At 38.4% G+C, this 22,944-nt stretch overlaps 4 protein-coding genes across 5 annotated transcripts; all 4 read right to left on the bottom strand.

Annotated features, from left to right (window-relative positions):
* Nucleotides 1-35: 35 nt before the first annotated feature.
* LOC114530948 lies at nucleotides 36-3,696 on the bottom strand. Of its 2 annotated transcripts, none has more exons than XM_028552571.1 (5): nucleotides 3,573-3,696; nucleotides 2,998-3,237; nucleotides 2,035-2,130; nucleotides 589-852; nucleotides 36-490 (listed from the first exon to the last, which is right to left on the bottom strand). In XM_028552571.1, the coding sequence occupies exons 1-5, from the start codon at nucleotides 3,646-3,648 to the stop codon at nucleotides 342-344; spliced, it is 825 nt and encodes a 274-aa protein (XP_028408372.1). In that variant the 5' UTR covers nucleotides 3,649-3,696; the 3' UTR covers nucleotides 36-341. The 2 variants fall into 2 exon arrangements, with proteins under 2 accessions (XP_028408372.1, XP_028408373.1); XM_028552572.1 differs by lacking the exon at nucleotides 3,573-3,696 and adding an exon at nucleotides 3,313-3,403.
* Nucleotides 3,697-6,182: 2,486 nt separating this feature from the next.
* On the bottom strand, nucleotides 6,183-13,216 carry LOC114530981 (dentin sialophosphoprotein-like). The gene is made up of 9 exons (XM_028552607.1): nucleotides 12,847-13,216; nucleotides 11,806-12,240; nucleotides 9,154-11,637; nucleotides 8,718-8,927; nucleotides 8,209-8,358; nucleotides 7,430-7,736; nucleotides 7,056-7,244; nucleotides 6,661-6,744; nucleotides 6,183-6,382 (listed from the first exon to the last, which is right to left on the bottom strand). Exons 1-8 carry the CDS (start codon nucleotides 13,034-13,036, stop codon nucleotides 6,687-6,689), a joined length of 4,023 nt encoding a protein of 1,340 aa, XP_028408408.1. The 5' UTR covers nucleotides 13,037-13,216; the 3' UTR covers nucleotides 6,183-6,382; nucleotides 6,661-6,686.
* An 839-nt stretch (nucleotides 13,217-14,055) lies between these two features.
* LOC114530882 (jacalin-related lectin 5-like) lies at nucleotides 14,056-18,537 on the bottom strand. Its single transcript, XM_028552480.1, has 5 exons — nucleotides 18,312-18,537; nucleotides 17,331-17,840; nucleotides 16,534-16,992; nucleotides 15,368-16,190; nucleotides 14,056-14,715 (listed from the first exon to the last, which is right to left on the bottom strand). The coding sequence occupies exons 1-5, from the start codon at nucleotides 18,412-18,414 to the stop codon at nucleotides 14,439-14,441; spliced, it is 2,172 nt and encodes a 723-aa protein (XP_028408281.1). The 5' UTR covers nucleotides 18,415-18,537; the 3' UTR covers nucleotides 14,056-14,438.
* Nucleotides 18,538-19,498: 961 nt separating this feature from the next.
* On the bottom strand, nucleotides 19,499-21,589 carry LOC114530976. Its single transcript, XM_028552600.1, has 3 exons — nucleotides 21,282-21,589; nucleotides 20,690-20,978; nucleotides 19,499-20,229 (listed from the first exon to the last, which is right to left on the bottom strand). The coding sequence occupies exons 1-3, from the start codon at nucleotides 21,553-21,555 to the stop codon at nucleotides 19,863-19,865; spliced, it is 930 nt and encodes a 309-aa protein (XP_028408401.1). The 5' UTR covers nucleotides 21,556-21,589; the 3' UTR covers nucleotides 19,499-19,862.
* Between the last annotated feature and the right edge of the window lie 1,355 nt (nucleotides 21,590-22,944).

Below are 22,944 nucleotides of genomic sequence, written 5' to 3' on the forward strand. Positions count from 1 at the left end.
ATTTTACGTTTTAAGTTATTTAATTTATTAATTTAGTTAGATGTTTATTATATTTAAATGTTTATTTTACAATGGTCATGTTTGTGTGTTTTTTTGATTCATGCATACTAAAGCTGGAGAAAGTGAGGGAAATCCTCATCACACCAGTTTATTCACTTCCTATTAATTATTTTCGCACTGTTCATTTTAAGTGGATAACTATCTTACGTTTAATATTTTTATTTACAGTTATATTAATTCTTAATTCTATAACATCACGATAAAATATGAGCACAAAATGGCATTCGTTTAACTCAAAACTATAGAAAAACGTAGCTACGTACCTGCTAACCTTCGTAACCTTAATTTTCATCCATATGATATTTTCCTGCTCTTTTTCTTCGGCTACCAGGCGGCGTAAGTACTGGGACCCATATCACTCTTTTTATAATCCAACGCCGTTTAGGTGATTCTGGCGAATTGTCGTCTACAGACGTTTTACAATCTTTTGCTGCGGAAAAGGAATTACCAATTTAAGCAAACTACCAAATAACACATCTTCTACCATTTAAAGGGATTAAATTAGGAATGCAAAGAGAAACACCGAACCTTCAGTCCAAGGAAACAAACATTTCTTAAAATCAGGACATGGCGCCACAATCATTTTCCATTTATTATCAATCTTTTTGTCCGGCTTTTTCTTATCAGGATCACATACATAAGGCATCCCAGTTTTCGTGTCAAACGCATGTATGTAAGGCAGCATGTTTATCACACTGAGACTCGCTCCTGTTAGGCCCACACCACCATAACCTGTATTGATGTCAGTTCCAGCGTACAACTGACCACGAATTGCTTCTTCTTTTGGAGAAACTGGAAATGTGATTTAACGTTAGTGTGAGGTTCGGTATAAATAAGAATTTATCAGTGTACAGGGTGCCCCTATATATAGTCTTTGACTGAATTCAAATTCATTTTAGATTGTTTAGATCATTTTAGAATCTGATTGTTTTAAGACAATATGGCTAATTTAAATCTCGTCGAGGACCAGCGTTTCTTTGGGAGACGTTGTAGAGAAAATGTTTGTTGACATGCATTCCCTATTATTAGTAATATTCCCTATTTTCACTAAACGTCTTATTCCACGCGATGTTACAAGCATGCATATCGACAAGTGATGCCATACACGCATAATTTAGATCTTAATATAGCGATTTGTATTGAGTTTAACCATTGAGTAGAACTCACAATATATAGGAAGGTTCTTCGTATTAACTCAATTAAATTCTAATCGAGCGATGATTTACTTTGTGTTTGCCACACTCAGCCTGTTTTCAGCATAAACTTAGCAAGAGTTAGAACGAAAAAAACATGCTCCATGACAAAGTATGCTAATTCCCTACCTTACCATATAATATTGGGCCAACGGCGGAATGATTCATAGTGATATTTAATTTAAAGTACTATTCCTGATGATATCTAAGCTTTGATATTTAGATTACATCTTTATGCCAAGTGTTGGCAACGTAATGCATTTTACTTTCACGTTTTGTGCTCAAAACTATCCTAATCGATCTTGAACTGTTGAACAGAGCACTCTCATTGTGACTTTATTGTTCAGTTTTCTCAGTTTTTTAAATCTATGTAAATATGCATCCGTGCATTGTTTAAACAGATTCGAAAGGCCACAAGGCACAATTACAATGACATGAATAATGAGACCACGGTGTATTCAAGCCATGCAGATGTCGGCCCCAATGAGTTAGTCTTTGACATTCAAATTGAACTACACACCCAGATATCGCTATAATTATGTTTAATACGAATTTCAAAGCACTTTTTTTAATTAAAAGGGTACCTTGTAAGATTATAGGTACAGGGAGTATGTACACCTAGGTGCTGGTAATGATGGTATAACTGAAATATAGACATATACACGTACAGGTTGTATTTTTGAATATTATGTGGTTGCCTTTTTTCGATACACACTATACAATGAAGATTGTCGACCCGACAAAATTTCAACCAAAGACTGAAATATATGCTTTTCCTTACTTTTTCGAATAACATCATTTCGTTTCTTGTACTGCCATAGCTTCCTAAGGAACCGTTCACGTGTCCGTTTGAGAGGCAAACTAGATCTTCTTATCGCTAGAACAGAACAAAACATTCTTCATTTTCATCAGATTTGTCCAATCATATTATACATGGGGTGTCTCAAAAAAACCGAAAACTATTGAAATCACTCATTGTTAAAATTTGAATTCCGTGTTAACATATTTTAGCCCAAAAATTTGAAATTGTGAATATGATTAAATTTAAATTAGCCTTGTTATTGCTTCGAAAGGAAATGGTACAGCTGACCGCGGAACAACTGACGAGTGTTTATTGTGATATAATTATACGCGTACCCAAAGTGCAACGGAAGTGCGAAATGCTTTTCGATAAAGGTCGACAAAGGACAAATTGAAAATATTGTTAATGAATATTTTTATGTGCAAACAAATTTACTGCATCATGCATAAAAATGCTTATGGCAAACATTTATACATTTGTGGGTCCAAACAGAGTGCTTAGGCATTCAAACTCTAACAATTACATTATTATGGGTGATTTCAATGGTTTTCGTTTTTTTTGAGACACCCTTGAATGGTGTAGTATTGAGCTAGTTAATAGTGAATACTAATATAATGATTGACATTTATTCGAATATATATGGGACAATAATAGCAATATGGGAGTTAGTGAGTGAGGGATTCGGTAGCAGACAACAGCACAATAAAGAATGTAGTTCTCAAAATTCTGAAAACTTAATATGAACGTACTGCTAAAGCCAACAATGAACAATATGGAAAAAGAATTATTTTATAACTGAAATGCCACCCATAACTTATAGGCACGCCATCAATCTCGAACTTGTATTAAGGTCCTGATAAACGGTGCAATTTTTCGTGCAACTTGTGATGGTCACATCTCTTAAAAGTAGAATTCTTTTCCTGACCCAATATCATAACGTACTTTTCTCCCAGCGATGTTCTTGAGTGCTATTAGGAAATGGACACGGCTGTAGTTTGATCGGAATGCTGTCGCCATCTGCCCGTTTTACAAGAACTCTTCTTAACCCATTTCCTTCAAAAGAACGTCTGTTCACACGGTTCAAATGTTTGCTTATCTTTGGTTTGGCTTCAGAATCGCAGGGATACGGAAGGTTGTTAACTGGATCATACAACATGCTGTTCTTCCCGATAATCTCAAGCTCTGTAGAAAAAATATGCAAAATTAGGTTTTCGACACTGGTGTTACATGCTTTATAGAACTTTATTGAAGACATACAGGTGTCATTATTAAATTAGCTCTTAAATCTTTTAGTCTGAGGCTCTCTCTGAGGTCTTTAAAGTTCTTGATATACGTCGCATTTTGGTCGCGTCGAATGCAATTCAAACAATAAATAATGAGATGATTAATTATCATCTCATTATCTATTGTTCGAATTGCGTTCGACGCGACCAAAATGCGACGTATAACTCCAGGCCTTAAGGGCAAAGTATGAAAGGAGAGTTTTTAATTCTAAACTTTTCAAGTACATACTATACCTTGACAAGTTAAACGAGGAAGGAAAAAGACGATTAGGTTTAACAAGATATTTATCAGCATTTCATCGTAAAACATTTCTCTTTATATCATACAATCGACATGATGCATACATCTTTCACTGATTGTTCGACGTCAATGTTTAATATTGCAACATTATCTTTGACTCAAGTGAAGCGTTTGATTTCATCGCAGGTAAAGAATTTTTCACACAAACATGTTCCGCTTTCTAGATTCTTACTTCGTCTGTCAATATGCCGCGATGATAAAAACTTGGTATTTCATTTTCCTCCTAGTTCAACTTGGTCTCCCGAAACTGACTTTAGCGGACGTCGCAAATGGTAATAGAGAAGTAGTTTTAATTTGTGAAACCCAATATTATATATTATAGTTTCAATTCAAAATTTTTTTCCCGATATGAAATTATACAAAAAAAGTAAGGAATAAAAAATATAACAGTATAACAACAATAACAATAAAAATAAACTGCAAATACAAGTATACAGCAGATATCGAATATGAATGAACTAACGATGCAGTACTGCATAAGTCACTTAGAATAACTGAAATGGCCGAGTTGAGATTTCCTATGCGATTTAAATTTCTATTCGTCTGCATTGAAATGGCCAATTCTTTCTGCTATCAGTACATTTTGATAGTTTGGATCAGTACATTTTCAAGTTTAAAACCACGCTGGACTTATGTGTGTATCAATATTCTATCGTGCATTAGAATACCTTTTTCAAGATCTGATTGGTTGGATCCGATTTCTCCTCTTGGCGTATGAGATTTACTACCTTTGCTCTATAGAATGGTTACTCAGTCAGCTGCTCGCTTATTGTTGCCCTTATTGTTGCTCGTAGTCAATGGAGCTTTTCGGTAATAACATCACAACATTTTAAATTTACAGCCACAAAATATTCTTCCAGTGCATGGAAAAAAATTTTTCATTTTGACTAATAAGTATGGAAATAAGTGGTCTTGATCCCTCAGCCTCGTTCTCGTGTTATGGCTTATTTCCACATTTATTTTTCAAAACAAAAAAAATCTTTTTCATGCATGTGTTGAACAAGGATGTTTTGCATCTTTGCACGTGGCTCGTGAGAGTAAAACTTAAAATCTATTTCATTTCAGGTGGTTTTAAATTCAAAACGTTGTGATATTAAAATGTTGTGACGTAATTACCGAAAAGGTCTATTGTGTGCATTATTAGGAAAAAAATGAACGATGAAAGTCGATAAGAGGTAATGTGGAATAATGGCATGAGATTTGGTAACTGGAAATCTACCCTCAAAAACAAAAAGTCCTTCCTTCGTGGGGTCGATTCACATTAAGGCAAACTCTATCAATTTGTTTTAGATGAAGACTCTTTAAAAATGCCCCCTTACAAGGTAGCACGTGCCGGTCACTATCCGATGATTTACGATCGTGTCACGGGGATACCCTGGCCATGTGACCCATTTGGGGAACAACCTAAAGACCCGGATGCTGAAAAAGACCCGTCTTATATCAAACTCGCAAAATGTCCTGAGGAAGAAAAAATAGGGAAAAACGCTAAAAAGTCGAAACGATACGTCAGGAATTCAAACTTTAGATCATATTCAAAAGCATGGAAAAATATTTTAAAATTTTGACACATAGTGATGGCTTAAGACATCAGTACATATCATTAATTAAAGTGATCATCTTACACATGGTAGTATTGAATAGTCATTAGCTTATAAAAGTGATTATATAATTACGTTAAGAATTCTAGCAATTTCATTGGTCGAGAGCCATGATTTATAAAAGGACAGACGTAGGAATGACCTCACAGATAATTTTAACGAATTTAGTCATCTCTTGTTTTATTTTGTCAGCCAATCACATTTTAGCACGTGTCTTAAGCTAGCCAATAGCATTCCTCAATCCTGTAGAACACGTAAACGTGATATCTGCAAAATTTCTACTTTGTCAATTTTTCAAGTGTTGGGGAAACTATTTGCCTGTTTAATTTCGGATTTTTTTTGTTTTGTTTTGTTCTGATCACAAATGACGTCATACCGTGTATCTATAACTGAACAGACAACGGTTCAATGTTATGTATTTGTTAATTTGCTAATGGTAATATTGATTAGCCAATGATACTAGTGAATAGCAAAAAAAATAATGGTGAAATGATAGTAGTGTTATAGTCACTGATGATAATAGTGATTCGCCAATAATAATATATATTGAACAACTTACTGGTGATTAACCTTATGTTTTTGCTGTACAATACATTCACAGCTAAACGCCGGGACAAAACTTTTACGGCTAAACTCATGCTGTATGTTACTCTCGGTTTAACAATTAATGAATGCACTATTTATGTTTCGGTGTTAAAACAGTTGCAAAAAGGTGTAAAGGAGGACTCACATGCATTTACTCCAGAGCCAATATGAAATTCAAGACAAAAGAGCAATTAGGCATGATGAGATTACTTACACTCATTTATCGTTTCTCATTGACCGGCTGTGCGAGTAAACTCCGGGTTAAGTTACTTCAGTGGTTTATGATTACTCTAGACCGAAACTTATTAGCGGCATGAACAAGTTATGAACAAACAAGTTTACAAAATTGTATTTTTCTTTTAATAAAAACTTAGTTGTATATGACAAAGTTAATGTAACGTATATTTTCCGGCTATGTTTTACATGGTAAACATAAAAAATAGTTTTAAACTAACGTTTAATGTTTAAACAGTTAATGGCAATCATCGTACTGGCGCTGAAGTCCGACTGTTCTTTGTTTATTGGTTAAGACCATTCTATATAGTTCAGCAGTCTGTTGCCTTGAATACATTAAAAACATATTTAAGAATTTTAGTAATTTAAACAGATTCTATAATTTAAAGTAATTAGTTTCGTTAACATAGGGTTGCAAACGCTTGTTCTCAGATAATGTTGGTAGTTTCACATTTCACAATTGAGAGGAATTTTCTCCCAAGAACGCAAGAAATCGCTATCAATAGACTCTGAATTTCAATTTTTTTTAAATTGCTCCGGTCCCCTCCCCTTGGAATCAGGACCCTGTCCATACCACAGTATATAATATAAATATCGTACTTACTGAAAATTATCTGACAGCCTTCCAGGCTATCGTCCTGAGTTATTGATATAGGTTTGACCACCAAGAGTGCAGCCTCCACCGGAGCTATTGAAAAAAAAATTCTTTGGGAAATAGTTCGAAACTTCAAACCATCCAGCAACCGAATACAGCGAGTTCAGTCCATGTTTTCTCCTACCTCATGGTTTTACTAAAAGCCTTGGTTTACTCGTAAACTTTGAATCATAAATTTCGTAATATCCTTTTCCTACGTTGGACACTTGGATTTTCAGGTGATGGAAAAAATGGGAACTACTCGAGAAGTTGTGAGTGAAATATAGCTAATCCTAAAGTTGGAACTCAGCTAGCTTGCTAGTGTAATTATAGTTAGTCCTAAGGATTCATACAAAATCCCTCACCATCCCGAGAAAGGCCAGCCGAAACCAATGTTGCTATGAAGTCCAAAAGGCCATCCCATGAATGGCTCAGCAGCGAAGCTATTGGCCATATTTGGTGTGTAAGAATCTATGCAACGTTTGTGTGACTTAGAACCAGTCTTCTTTGTTTTATCTCGTTTACCAAGAGGACACAGAGGCTTTAGTGGGGGTCTATAAAGAAGAGAGAGAAAACTCGTAACATGCTGAACTACGCCGAGAATGATCCTAGAGACGAGGATTACTAGTGCAAGCATTGCAAAATAATATCTACTGTGGGTCATGCAGAGTAATCTACATTTTCCAGACCACTATAATCTATAATGAAAACTGACATTGTATTCAAGGATTAGACTTACCCAACCCCAGGTCCCCAACCAAAACTTGGTCCATACCCGAAGGGCCAACCGATAGCAAGGTCAATTGGATGTGGCGACGTTGCAGGCGCGTCCTCTCGTTTTGACCCAGTCTCCTGGTCGGGGAGTGGGGCACATCCACATCCCAGTGCACCACATTTGCATATACTTGCTCTCTTCAGACCAGGCTGTTCTTTTACAGCCTTTGTCTTAGCACTATGTACCTTGTGTGTTTCTTTGCTACGCCTCTTGCCCTTAACATTGTCAGGAAAAGGGTGACACATGCAGCCAAGTGGACCGCAAAGACAAGCTGGAAAACAAAAATCTGTTTGGTCAAGTAGGATGGGAGGTTATACGATGTCGCTCAGTAAGTGTCAATGAACTCTAACGCAGCTGGAGCCAAGTGACCTATATTGCCTGTTTTGCCCAAAGCTAATGGAATTACTAGTTGATGTGGAAGTTTCAAAGCTTTAGCAAAAATTAATCAGCAAACAATCAGAAAAATATCGGTAAGTGTTAATGTATTCAACGTTTAGTCTTACAACTCTTATACGAAATAGAGTTTCCAACACTTCAATATAATATAAAGAGCAGCGCTAAATGCCAAGAATATTTGCACATGAATCTGAAAACCTAATGGGCAATGTTTCCGTCCAATTCACGTATTTAGCCTTCCAGTTAATTTATTGCTCAACGGTAAGAGCTCACTCGACTTTGATGAAATTTCTCTCAACAGACAACAAATTGTCAACCTAACTGTAGTAGAGTGTTTACTAACTCACCAGAGTGAGGTGACAAGGGATGTTGAAACCCTGAATGATCCAAAACATAACCATGGTCTGTCATTTTCCACTTGGTACCAAGAGGATATCCCGTTGGAAACCCGGGAACGTTTGTCCCTACAAAACCATACGGACCCACTCCAGGCACGCCTAGAAAATATATGATATATGCCATAATTATAACTATATAATCGGATGACTGTGCATGTTTTAGTCTGTTCTTCCTTGAGCAGAGCCTGTCATTCGTACTGTTAAACGAAGCGTGTTCCGACTTTAAAGTAATGAAATGAGTATGTAACATGACAATTCTACTTAAAGCCTTATTTTAGTGTTTTGTATGGTTCAACTGAATGAGCCTGTCTAGTTTGCGGATAGACAATACAGAGCGGGTTTTTCTTTAAATAACGAAGCGTAATACGATCATTTTTGATAATTTTCTAAGAATTTTTCAAAGTGGCTCTCTAGACGCTTCGTAAAGATTTACTATCGATTCAAGAAACCCAACTTACCCAATCCATGTCCACCGTACCCCATGGCTCCCCCGCTAGGACTCAGGCCTATTAAATGTTTGGTATGCAGCGTTCGTTTCGTGCCTCGTAAATTCTTGTAATTACGCCTCAGATGTATCTTGCTTCGTGCCTCAGCGTCATCAAATCTCTCATCAATATCATCTATCAATTTCACATCCAGGGGATGCATGTGCTTTAGGCCGTACAACGCTGAAACACAAACACTTTGCAAATTAGTTATCTCAGTGCACTGCCCGCGGGATTCCTCAATAGATTGTCGTGGTTTCACGTTTAGACATGCTGACAGGCTTCAAACATGGTGGCCAATTAAAGCCAACATTCTGCCCTCAAAGTGCCTCAACATTTAACTATCGACGATGATCGGTGATAATTTAGACATATTATATCAAACATCATTGAATGACGTAGTGAGTACCTTCGCCTTCATCACCATCATCACCGTTAGTATTAGCATCATCGTTAGTTTTATCAGCATCATCCCCATCGTCTTCATCATCTTCTTCTTCATCATCATCATCCCCCATGTTCTCGTTTACAACGCTCGGTTCTGATTCGCTGACCTCCACATTCGTTCCTGCGCCGTCATTCGCAGACGAGTCTCCTTGCTTTGTTGTTTGAGTGGTTTGAGATTCGGTGGAACTCGACTGGGAATCATCATCATTACCCGAGATCTCGCTTTGAGCCGGGGAGTCATCCACACTTTGTGAAGATTCAGAGGTAAATTGGGATGTGGGGGGATGTTCTGTAGTAGAAGTCGAATCTTCCAGTGACGCAAGGGGGAGATTTGGCGGCGTTATCTTTGGAGAAGTTAAGGTGTCTTCCGAATTCTGGGTGGAACTTATATGGAGAGTGGTTGGTTCTGTTGTCTCGTCTTTCATCTCAAGGTCTTCATTTTCAATAGAGGAGGACGTGTCGTCTACACTTTGGCCCGATTCAGATGGTGAAGTCGGGGTTTGCTCTTCATTAGAAGTGGAATCGTCCATAGATGATGTGGAGGGGGCAGGAGCAGGAGGGGTTATATTAGTGGTAGGTTTCACATCAACTGTTGCAGAGTCACTTTGAACAGGAGAGGTGGGAGTGTCACTATTAGTCTCGGCTGTGCTGCCATTTTCATCTTTATAATTTTCCTCATCTTCTTTATCCTCTTCATCGAAATAATCATCATCCTTATCACTACTTGATTGCTTCGAAGGAGTTGTCTTGGTATTACTTGCTGGTGACTTTATTGGGTCATGTATAGCCTCGTCAGAGACTTCTGAAGGATTTGTTTTGGGAATGCTTGGTACTTCGACTGCTTGTGTTGGCTTATCTCCAGCTAACTGGCTCGTTGTCTGACCATCTGTACTTCCAGGAGCTATATTATTATTGGTCTGAGTAGCACTATTGTTTTCAACCTGAGTAGCACTACCAGCCGAAGTCTTAGTCATAGCCTCATCTTCGTCGTCGCGGCCATCTTCCTCAGTCGGGGTCTGATCACTAACCACGTCATCGTCAGCCTCATTTTCTAAAGGATCTCCAACCCCCTCTGCTATCTCTCGGTTTTCCGATGATAAACTGTTAATAATTTTGTTAGGTTCAACTGTCTCAGGTGTCTTGCCCGAGTCATGGCTGCCTAAAATTTCTCCTGATTCATCATGATCAGTGGTGGCAATGTCACTGTCAGAATCATTGGCATCCTCGAACTTAGTACTGCCACCATCGCTGCCATCGGATATACTAGAACTCCCACTGTCTGAATAACTGGTATCTAAGTCATTGCCATTCTTACTGTCAAATTCAGAAGAACCATCATACGAGTTAGGACTGTCGCCGTCAGAAGTACTTCCACCATCTGATGCGCTAGAACTTTCAGAATTGCTGGTATCAAAATTGTTGGTACTAGCAGTATTACTAGCATCTGTGGCGCTGCTGTCTTCAGTATCAGAATTATTGGAACCTTCATATTCATCCATATTTTCGTCTTCAAATTTTTCGTCGCCATTTTTTGAAGAAATGGTATTTCCACTGTCTGAATTGTTGCCACCATCGATATTTTTACCGTTCGAATCACTATTGTCTGATTCAACATTATCTGCAATGTTCGAACTACTCGCAATGTCTTCACTACCACCCGATCCTTTAGGTTCTGGGGAACTATTACTGTCATCATCCAAGCCAGCTGAATCGTAATCAGCGTCGCTGGAGCTTTCATCATTAAAATGACCTGTAGTGTCCTGCCTTTCCGAGTTTATGTTACCATCAAAACTATTGGTACTTTTACTGTTTGAATTCTCACTACCACTAGTAGTTTTAGACGGAGTTTTACCTTCAAGCTTAATTTCATTAGAAGTATCGTCATCATTTGTTGACTCAGAAATTTTATTGCTACTACCATCATTATCACTTGCGACATTATCGTCATTAACAGGTGCACTGTTTGCCCCACTGTCAGTCTCTGTCAGGTCATTAGAGTCTTTGTCAAACTGACTTGAATCTTCATGGTTACTGGTGTCTGGTTTACTGGCAGTGGTGTCATCAGCTTTGCCCATTAAATCACTATTGCTATCTTTTGCTGACTCATCGGCATCTTTGACTGCGGAATCATCATCATGGATATTTGAAGCACCATCATTCTCATTGGATGTGCCATCATTGCTAGAGTCACTATGAGTATTTGTCTCATCGTCACTGTCAGTGTTGGTAGCTTCACTGCCTTCTCCATTGCTAATACTAGAATCCTCATCGTTTCTTGCACCGTCACCATTACTATCATCGACACTATGGCTGTCAGCGTTGCTAATATCGCCATTGTCGCTTGCACCTTCATTGCTACTGTCACTTCCAGATTCAATATGATCATTACTACCAGCATCTTCACTTCTAGATTTGTCGATATTCGAATTTTCGTAATTTTTACTTTCTGCATAGAAAGAAAATAAATAGGCAAGGATTTGAAATATGCAAGCTGCCTATGTTATACTCTGACTAAAAGAGTTTTTTTCTTGGTATCGCATTCTGCAGGAAATGATATTAGAAAGCGTTTTTAGACAAATATACGGACGAAAACAGTTACTAAACAATTACTTACTGTCGTCAAGAGATGCTGTCTTTTCCTCGTCATTCAAAAAACTCTTTGTCACATCGGAGCTACCATCAACACTCACGTCGTTCATCTCCCGTTCTAGATCGTTGCTATAACTTGCTATTTCTTCCGATTTCATTCCATCGTCTCCTTCCAAACTCTCATCACCCTTTAACTTTTTAACCTCGGGTTCATCGACTTTTACCATCGGTCTGGATGAGGTATCGTCCGTCATGCTTCCGTCATCTTCGGTAAATTTTGAGTCAGACTCTGCATTCATTGAACTATCATCGCTGAGCTTCGTAGTATCTTCGTCATCGTCCCTCTCTTGATCTACATCACTTTGTTCCTCGGTCTCGTCCATATCTATTTCTTGTCTTCTCGTTCCCTTTATGTTTGTAGGAGGCTGTAGTTTGCCGTTTTTAAACGATCTCTTGACATCTAAAAGGAAATATTTGCCTTTAGTTTCGACGATCTACACACTATAAAATACTAATCATGTCAACCCGGAACGTGTTTTCGCCACAAGTCGTATTCAATCTCAACGAGACCTAAGAGAACATTGCCATATAACGACTAGATTGAGGGTATATGCACCACGTATATTTTTTTACCCCAAAACTTTTGGGTTTTTGCCGAAAGCAGTGATAAATATACATGGTGTACTTTCAAACTGATATACTAATCGTATACAATTTAACTTTGTTAATCCAAAGCGACTTATGGAGTCAATTAACGAAAGCATACATGCAGAGCATATGCATTCGACGGCAGAAGTTTATCAATATAGGAATACAATACATTGCAGGCGACCAAACTGTTACTACAACTCTTCAAAGTTCAGACTTGAAAAAATGGTTCCATTAATTACTGTGTCATAATGCTGATGAGGTTTGCGTCTGTGATTTTAAAGCTTTTGGTCTTTAAATTAACAGAAAACATTCTGCGTCCGGTGGTGGACATCCAGTGCTATCTTCACAACGGCTTGATGTATCAGATCAGAAAAGGTAAGTTATTATAATTTTACAGACACACCGTGGCGCTTACCTTGGCCACGTCCAGCAAACGTGATGGGGACGCTGGGACGTGTTTCTGCAGGTTTTGTCTCCACAACGTCCTTTCTTAAAGAACTCTCCACGGAATCCTTCGTCGCGTCAGTTGGGTTCCGAGGTACAGGAACACTAGAACAGACCACGACCAATATAAACAAAACAAAACCCGAATAAATCGAATTCATATTGACGCAACTCAAGTCTTCATCGAAAATGGATTTGTGTTAAACAATTCTGTTTAAGGATTGTTATGGTTAGAATTTAGTTTAGTTATTCAGTTATATCGTTTTAGTTTGTGACGATTATTTTTGAAAGATAATCGCCAACACAATACTTTAGAGATAGAAAGAAATGTTGCGACTTTCTTCAGGTGGTTGATAGTTTAACCGGTAGTTATAAACAAAAATATTTTCAAAGCTTACGGGTAAGATTATTCAAGCGATCTACACGCAAGGAAGGAACCGATTGATCTTTAATCGTTTCTCCATTGTAGCTTCGTCTGTTTTAACAACCACCAGAGATAATCGTCTGGTGAATCAAACATGGTGATTTAACCTGTCAATAATAAAAATGTAAAAACGAAAAATAAAAAGTAAAAAGTTCATCCAAACCGGGCCAAGAACAGCCTGATAGTGATAGCCTTAGATCCGTTTACATGCAGTGTGAAATCTTATGTTATCACAGTTTAGTTTAAGGTCTTAAATGGTTTGTAATGAATATCAGGGTGAGAGAAAAGTTTAAAATCAGGGGCCGGTTGTTCAACAGGCGGTTAGCGTAACCATCGATTAAAGCAAATCTCTATACATTGATTTTTTTTAATCGCTTGTTTACAAAGTTGAATATCTTTTCTATTTAACTGTTTTCTAGACCGATAGACGTCACATTTTCTAAAGTTATAAAATGAACACTGGTTCAGAAGCACATAAACTAAAACACTGGATTAAAATTTAACCCGGGGTTAGCGCTAACCTAGCTTTGAACAACTGGCCCCAGTGCGCTTGTGTATATATAGACATCCTGTTTCAAACACAATTCCAGTTTCAAATCTAGGATTTAAGCATAGTTCCAGCGAGGATCACTGTTTAAACTGACCTTTAGACTAATGTATTGATTAACGTATGTATTTTATAAAAAAATGGTTTAATTCAGCTTGAATTTTATTATTTTTATTATCTTTTTTTTCAACTATATATATTTACAATCAGTCTTTCCGCACGGGCTAATTTAATTAACTGTACGCACTGCATGTACCAAATAATTTAATTTGTACTTTGCTGAGTTATTTTAAAAAGCTAACAATTTCATTTTTTAGACTTTTTTTAGCTTTTGTGTGAATCAAACTAAAGATTCTTCTACCCATATTTTAAGACATGCCTAGCAAAGCTAGATCAGGAGTACAGCTCTTCTGCATGCATGGACACTCTCTAGTCTCTCTTGCCATGAAATCATGAAAAAGCAGTCTTAAAATTCGTGCCGTTACCAATCTAAGCCTAGGAATTACAAGACGCTCTACGAAACTCAACGCAGAGGTCGATGCTCCCTCCGGACCCTGTCACCTCTATTACTAAAGTCAGCTGTCTAGTTTTACTAAGACGTTTTATTATCATTATGTTTCTTTTTATTTGTATTCGGCTTAACAAGATTCTTGCTAGAGTGTTTCCATTTTGTTATAGTCGGTAGTAAAAACCTGCCGTTGTAGTCACCTTTGTGCAATTTCTTTTTTTCCTTCACGTAATACCAAACACCGTTTTTGTGGCGCCAGTTTTTGTCTGGATGAGGGACGGCCATTATCATCTTCGATTTGCTATGAGCCTCTTTGTCATGAGTTGAATTTTTGTTCTTACTCCTAACGGCCATCCCAGCCCTAAACAGAAGGACGTATAAGCTGGATAAGTGATGCGAAGAAATTTACTACTAAAGTACTTTTCAAAGCCTTATTTACAGGAATAAGGGGAATAAGGAATATTGTTCTTGAGTAGGATTAATCTATTATTCAGGGTCCTAGGCCTAAATAAACATAACTTTACATATTAAGCTCATTCCACAGGAATGCACTTGCAAATAACGCCCGCGTTTTCTGTCAGCAATATAAACGAATGCTTTGTTTGCACTTTGAACTTCTAAATTTGTTAAAATAACGTCTACATACAGCCTCGTTCCCAGTCTCTTTAAAGTACTTCTCCGCGCGCTTAAGAGCTTTCTCCGCGAAGTACTTCAAAGAGTCTGGATGTTTTATAGTCTGTTGTCTTATGTTGTTTATGGGCAGCAAATGCACTGAAGCCAATGCAGTACGGTTTTATCAATAACAGACTATATTCCATACGTCAGAAGTGAATTGGATCCAAGTTAGACAGACCTTTAAACAAAGACCCGATTGGGAGATTCTTATAGGAAGATGTTCGGCGATTATTACTTTTAAAGATTAACAAGACATTCGGCGTAAAATGTTTTAAACTGTCATAGAAATCTTGACGGAAAACAAAAAGAAAAACTTCACATAACGGAAAAATACAAACCGTCGATATCCAGTATAATCCGAATAACTCTCCATCATCCAGGATCTACTTGCGCCATTGTTATCATAATACGAATTTGGATAATCATAATTTGACGTCGAATCATATTGCCCGAACATGTCATCATTTGACGCATAAAATCTTGACTGGTCGATCTGTGGCATTCCTCCACCATCACCGCCCGGAAAAGTTGAAGACATCATTGAATTTTCTATAGGTCCATCTTTTTGGTCAATATTATCTTTAAACGGGTTAAAATTGTTGCCCTTTGCAAGCTGTAAATTTCTGCTATTCGGAATTAATCCATTGTTATTTCCCGGCGGGTTTCGTGAATTAAAAGCACTGCTCATTATATTATTCGAGTCCCCTACGTCGTTCTTTAGAATATCAAGATTATTTCCTCCACCAAAAAGCGCATTATCGCCATCAAAATTGTTGCTGGCAGAAAAGTCTGGTGACAATAGGTTATTGTCGGTTGTTTTTTCAAAATTCTCGACACTTTTGCTCGCGGCAAAATTAGGTGACAGCAAGGGATTGTTAATCAAATTTGGGAGATTTTCAAAGCTACCTGTCCCTGGCATATTAGGAAGTTGTAAGGGAAAGTTCTTCAGGTCTTCAAATATTTTGTTGCTTTCTGGGCCGCCAATGTTGTTGTTACTTTGTACAAATTGTCTGCGAAGTTCGCTACAAACACTATCCAGGCTTCTGCGCCGGCCATTGCTTGGGTTCGGAAATGAATTTAATCCCCCGATCGGAAATCGCCAATTTCGGGAAGGATCGGAATATGAAAATGGACGTCCACCACCTCCGCCGCCTCCAAAACCTGAAAACAAAGAGAAGTACTTATTGTTACAACTTTTAATTTATACATTAATATAAATGTATATACTCTTCACAGAGGTCGGTGGATACTGGCTTCTTCCTTGTTGCAATATATTTATATTTCATTTACGAAGAATTAATATAGCTACAGTATTTTATGATAACTGTCTTTTTTTTTGCTACAACTAATTGAAATGAAGCAATCAGGAGAAGCTTGACGTGTTTTTAATTTTTTCAGTCAATTGTGAGGGAAATGACAGCCTTTGTTGTCGGGAATTGCGATTTTTATAACTATTCTTTATCATTGCTATTTCAAGCAGCAACAATGAAATTATACACTATACCTCCTCCTCCGCCGGCACCTCCTCCACCGGCACCTCCTCCACCCGCACCTCCTCCTCCGGCACCTCCCCCGCCTGCACCTCCTCCTCCTGCACCTCCTCCACCGGCACCTCCTCCGCCTGCACCTCCTCCGCCTGCACCTCCTCCTCCTGCACCTCCTCCACCGGCACCTCCTCCGCCTGCACCTCCTCCGCCAGCACCTCCTCCGCCTGCACCTCCTCCACCAGCACCACCGCCGGCACCACCGCCAGCACCTCCGCCAGCACCCCCACCGGCACCTCCGCCAGCAGCCCCGCCTGCCCCCCCGCCTGCACCTCCGCCTGCACCTCCGCCTGCGCCTCCTCCGCCTGCACCTCCTCCGCCTGCACCCCCTCCACCGGCACCACCTCCTCCACCACCTTTCTTATCATCATCAAAGAAATTTCCAAACCAGTCACATCCCCAAGGACTGCAGCCTTCCCCTTAAAGAAAAGAGAGAAAATTTACTAATAACTGGAAAGAAGGCCAGAAAGGCATATTCCTATTTTTGCTGCATTTTTACTTGCGATTTTCTTCTTTTGATAGATGTAAACGAGTGAGTTACGCATGCACCAACAAGAGCTCTTATTCATCAGAGCATTTGTAACTAATCACTCGTTCACACAAAAAATCGCCGACGCGGATGAGTTAAGGGTTAAGCTGAAACTGGCGAAGAAGTACACTTTCACAAAAGACACTTTTCTCATCATTTCAAAAGTTGATGGTACTTAAAATTTAGATATTTCTGTCATATGTCACTCACGTGGATTATAGTACTTACTTAACGGGCCCTGCAAGCATTGCTTCATCATATCTGCAACATATCCCGTCTTAGTCATTTTCCATCTGCTGCCAAGCGGATACTGAGGATGAAAACCTGGGATTCCAGTACCTGGGAACCCACAGGGTCCGAGGCCTGGGTGTGGATTATCATTATCAAGTGAGCAAGGTGGGTGATTGCTGTTCATTGAAACCTCTGGGAGGCACAACTCTGAACCATAAGAGCTTGAAATACAACGCATGTTTGGAAGCGAATTAGGAGCTTCAATCGGGCTAGGCGGCAAAAGGGTGTCACTCATAGGCGCCGTTATTAAAGGGGCTGTTACCGGAGACGAGAACATTCTCACCATATCTGCAAAGTCATTTGAAGTCATTGTTCGTGACGAAGCATTTTGATTAAGGGGTTTAGCCAGCTTCGCTTTTGACCAAGGAATGGTGCCTTGTTTGATGTAGGAACGAGCTTTGTCTTCTTCCCCTGGATTTTTCTGGCTTTTGGAAATCTTTGATAGGCCTTAAGAATGAAGACACAAGTTTAAAGATGACCTGATATTTTTTAGCAGATACTCAGTACTCTGCAATTATTTCCCCAAAGGTGATCTGGAATTACATGTAGTTTGTTTATGTATCTATGCTCTCTCGTGTTTTGTAAGCCGTTAATCGTTAAACAGTCAAAGGTCACAGCCAACTTTCTGTGTTAACCTTTTCCAGGTTTGCCTAATGCTTTGTGATAGAGGCTCCTTTGTACACATTGATAACTTTTTTGATGTGTTTAATTTATCAAATAGGAGATGTATCAAAAGATGTACGTCCTGTTGACGAAATAGGCAGGAAATGTGACATTAACAAGATCCCTCGCCGGGTGGCGAGTCACTCGTTCGTGTCAAATAGTCAACAAAGAAATCATCATCATTTTGTCTGATTTAAAACGAGGGTGACTCGACGATTTTAAGTAGCGCCTTCGCATGATGACTCTATGTCTTACCCTTTCGCTTATGTAGAGTTTGAACAGGAAGACCTTGACCCAACCATAGTTGAAATAACACAACTAAAATGGACAATCTTAACCACTTCCTAAATCCTTTCATTGCCAACGTTCAGAACCACATATCACATCGTACAGCCATAAAGAAAACGTAGAGACGCAATTACACGAGATGCTGAAGAGAAATAAAAAACCATAAAGCTATTTTCAATTTACTTCAATAAAAACAGCTTTCGTTTACGACAAGTGTAATGAAGCGTGTAGTTCAAATTTCTGGTTGTTGATTCTAACAGAGGAATGTTACAGGTTCTTTAGACGCACATGTAGAAGCGATACAAATGTGAATACAATAGACCAGTCATATATACGATCGAACATTTCCATTTTGACTTTCCTTTGTCATCCAGAGTATAGTAGATCAGTTTGTAGTTCCTTATTTTTGAACTAGGATTATTTCAGTGTTTGGCCAATGCGCAAACGGCAAACCGGCTAACGCCCTTTATTTTGGTTTTGCTTTGTGCTATTTCTAGTTGCGCTAGACATGAACTCACACGCATTAACTTTATATACTACGACGTTACGGTCAGTAGTGGAAGTAAATTTACCGTAAGGTTCGAATTATCCTCAGATGGATAAACACAACATGAACAGATAAGTTTGTTGTAAGTATGGCGTATATAATAAAGACGAAATTAAAGGTCACAACGTCATTCTAAAAATGTAAACAAGCACAAATATTTGTATATGTATAATATATTAATTGTAAAAAGAGGTTGCTCTATAACCTCTATTGAATTATTTTTCAAATGTTTAACGTAGATACACTGGCGTAGAAATGAAAAGAATCCATGGTTCTATTCCAGACGCAATAAAATTTATTTTTGTTCTAGGAAGAAAAACCTAGATATTTATTTTCTTATAAAAGTGACAATTTTTTAGTACCAAAAAAGCAAAATATATAGATAATAGATTAGATGGAGAACTGTCAGTATAGGTCAATATCTGCATAATATATTAGTTACATGATCTGTCATGTATGCATGCTCCTCGCCGGTCGTTCACTCTAACTTCGTACTGAAGTAAGAATGCAAGTTACTCCTTAATCAGCCCGGCAAATCCTAATACATGCTGAATAAATATCTGAAAATGTAATGCATCCAAATAAATTAAATACAGAAAAATTCAGGGACGTTGAAGCACTTCGATTTATTCAATTTACTATAAAGGACTTTATTAAAAGCCTTGAATTCCTCTATGCTTCAAGATTCAAGATTGCTTTTTAATTCGATGACATCCCTTTGTGTGTCTTCTTCATTCGAGGTAAACGTGGTTTCTTTTTAGTTGAGGTCAAGTATTACAAATATTTCACGACCTTTGTACTTAAACCGCTCTTTGCTAGTTCACTGCCTATTTAGTGATCCTATACCATCCTACCACAGTTCATAGCTAATAGTTTTTTTTTATTTTCCATTCACTAAATGGACATGTGTCGACTAGAAAGGGTCACTAAAAAGTTTCTATGCTTTAGAAGTAAAGAAACATTTTAGTCCCTCATGGAAGTAAATGCTGTAGATGGGCGGGTGTGGGGAAGTGAGTAGGGAGAGGATAGCCATGCCCGTGTGGCCATCGTCCCGCGAGTCCAATGTATCCTTGGCCGCCCATATGGGGGGCAAGTCCTATTCCGAATGGAGAAGGCAGCCCCTCTCTATTGATAGCCCAATGTCGCCAAGGTCCGGCCCCACCCCATTCGATGGGTCCCCATCTTGGAAGGTGACGGCCATTTGACGAATAAAATGGGTCTTTTGTGAAAGCGTACTCGTGAGAGTCAAATGGCCACTGGCTAAAAGACCAGTGATGACGGGGAACGAACTGTCTTTTCATTGGAAGGTTCTTGTCACGTGGCTTCTTGGCCTTGGATCTAAAATGAAAGACGGTTATTCCTAGTGTTAGCTATAGTAAAGAGAACGTACGTATTATGTTCAATTCTATAGATGTCTTAAAACAATCGCTCCACCGTTATCGACACCAAGTTAAAATGGCCACTATGAACCTATATATTTAACTAACGATAGTGTATGGTTCAGAGATAGTGTATCAGCTAGGCGTGAAATGCTGAAATAGAGGTAAGGAGGCAATAACAATATTGTCCAACTTACAATTATTACTTATTACTTTATTATTAGATTATTAACTTATTAACTTAACAATTATTATACGTTTAATTATGCATAAACTTGGGGAAATGGCCATAGATTATACAACATTTCATGTCGAGATTATAGCCAAAGAATGGTGTGCCCATTAGAAATCTTCTTTGATGTTGATGTAGTGCCTAAGCATAGGTGTAGTGCCTAAGCATCAAATTGAAAAATAAATACCTTTTAGAAAGTAGGAAAGGGTTTTGTATTATAGGATACTGGTTGCCATAACCAACCATTTGTCCTAAATACTGTTGGCCCACTCCACTTCCAGCATCAAGTTGGTATAAACTAGGATACAATGTTTGATATTGCGCATACTGATATTGAGGTATGGTGTAATATATTGGAACATAACCAACGATAGCTTGTTGTTGTTGTTGATATGGCACTGGCACGTACTGACGTCTGCTCGTGAAATATTTGCTTCCTTTTTCGTCGTGTAAATCTTTTTTTTTCTTCTGAAGATCTAATTGAAATTATAAAAATCGTCAGCTTCCGTGTGTACCATAGCTACATCTTTCGAAGCAGAAGCGCTGCTTCTTAGAGAGCTTATCTCAGTTTGCATCGATGGGGGGATTATTGTTTTAGATAATGCAATATAAATTAGATTTTAGATGAAAATCTATGTACTTTTTCTCTGTGTATTTTTTAAAATATAACGAAAATTTCGGACATATTTTTCAATATCTAGTCCCAGTCCGTTTGTCGTGTTATCACTGAAAACAGCCTGATCAACATGGAAAAAAATTTCGCGTTATTCATTCATTACCTGGAGGTGAAAGAATCATATATGGGTAACTAGGATATCCTTTTGTCTTTGCATAGTGACTTCCCGCGCTCGGCAGAAACGGCCAAGGATTGCTTTGGTCGATCACAGTTTTATGCTTGGAGGAACCCGCGTTGTATTTCCTCTTTTCTGCATCCCCGGAATTCCTTAGATAGACCGATTCTGTTGTAATAGTGTGCAAAGTTAAGAAGAATAGCACATAGTGAGTAAAAACTGTTTTTCGGACCGCCATATTGATAGTTTGAAGTTTGAACATATATATTTTGACGTCGTTTTTACTTGTGTACGTATGTAACAAGAGACGGAATTTAATGAAGCGAAGAGTTTACCTGTCAGATTAAGTCTTAACAGCATTGCTCTAATAGACAAAGTGATTAGTAAAAAATATTAAAACTTTGAGTCTAAAAGTCTAAAATTTTGAAAAACCACCGATTACATCTGAAATAACTTGTAGCAAGTATATCAATTAGCTGTCAAGTAACTCGTCGGAAAATAGATATTAAAGATTTAATATAACCTGATTTAAATGGAGTGGTTAAGTTTTTGGCTGAAGAATGTCATATTTTGGGCTGCTTTCGTCGCAGTTCTATCCAAAAAGACAGGCGAAGATGATAAGGACAACAAGGACGAGAGTGTGACATACACAGGACCTTTTGTCATTCCCGTGATGCCTTACTATGGTTTTCAATATCCTATGATTGCTCCAGGTTTGTCTTGCCTCGTATACCATAATAACTCAGTTAATTTCCTTTGAAGCAGATTTCTGCTGAAACACTTTGTAAACATTTTGTAAGGTAAACCCTATTGCCTAATACAGCACCGAGGGTGCAGCATAGACAGGGTACAGCATAACCAGTGCCTGTACAAAAAATCAATGCCTGTACAGCACCCAGGGTACAGCATAACCAGGATACAGCAGCTCCCTGGGTTCAGCATGACCAGATTGCAGCCCCCTCATAACTTGTTTGATGCCAGACCCTTTCGAAGAGCCAAAAATACAGAAATACGTGCAGATAGTTTACTAGGAGAACTATTAATTCTAGTACTATTATGGTTCAGGGACGGGCCAGGTCTGCCAGGAAAGGTTTCTAAAAATGCAATTCAGACCTTCGGCGGGGAATCGAACCTACGCAGCTGAAATTCCAGAACATTGTATAACATTGTATCACTACGAAGTGGGTGAAAATTAACGTTTTGTAAAAATGTTCAAGTGATGCGGGTTTCTGAGTTATGTATAATACTGAGGAGTCTGGGATACCAGACGCATGGGTTCGATTACTGCCGAAGGACCCAAGTTACATCCATAGACATTTCCTCGCTCCTTTTTTTTCGTTAGCTTTTTTTTTACAACTTTATGGTCACTTTATGGTAAATTCTATTCATATTTAGATCAGCAAATGTTTGAGAATCCTCAACGACCAGACGAAGATGACAAAGAAGACGACAATGAAGACGAAGGAGTGCAGCCTCCTCTCGTCCGTTCAGTAAACAAATCTAATAAACAGAATCCTATACGACGCGAGATTCGATTGTGGCCTCGCCCTTGTGGTTGGGAGTGGGATGGAAATTCCTACAAATGGGGCCCCTGTAACATTTTCTTCGGGGGTCCAGGTTTTCCATGGTGAAGTCTTGTAGGAAGTGGGGA

Source organism: Dendronephthya gigantea, unplaced genomic scaffold (assembly GCF_004324835.1).
Source record: "Dendronephthya gigantea isolate DGI-Jeju-01 unplaced genomic scaffold, DenGig_1.0 000067F, whole genome shotgun sequence".
Lineage (NCBI taxonomy): Eukaryota > Metazoa > Cnidaria > Anthozoa > Malacalcyonacea > Nephtheidae > Dendronephthya > Dendronephthya gigantea.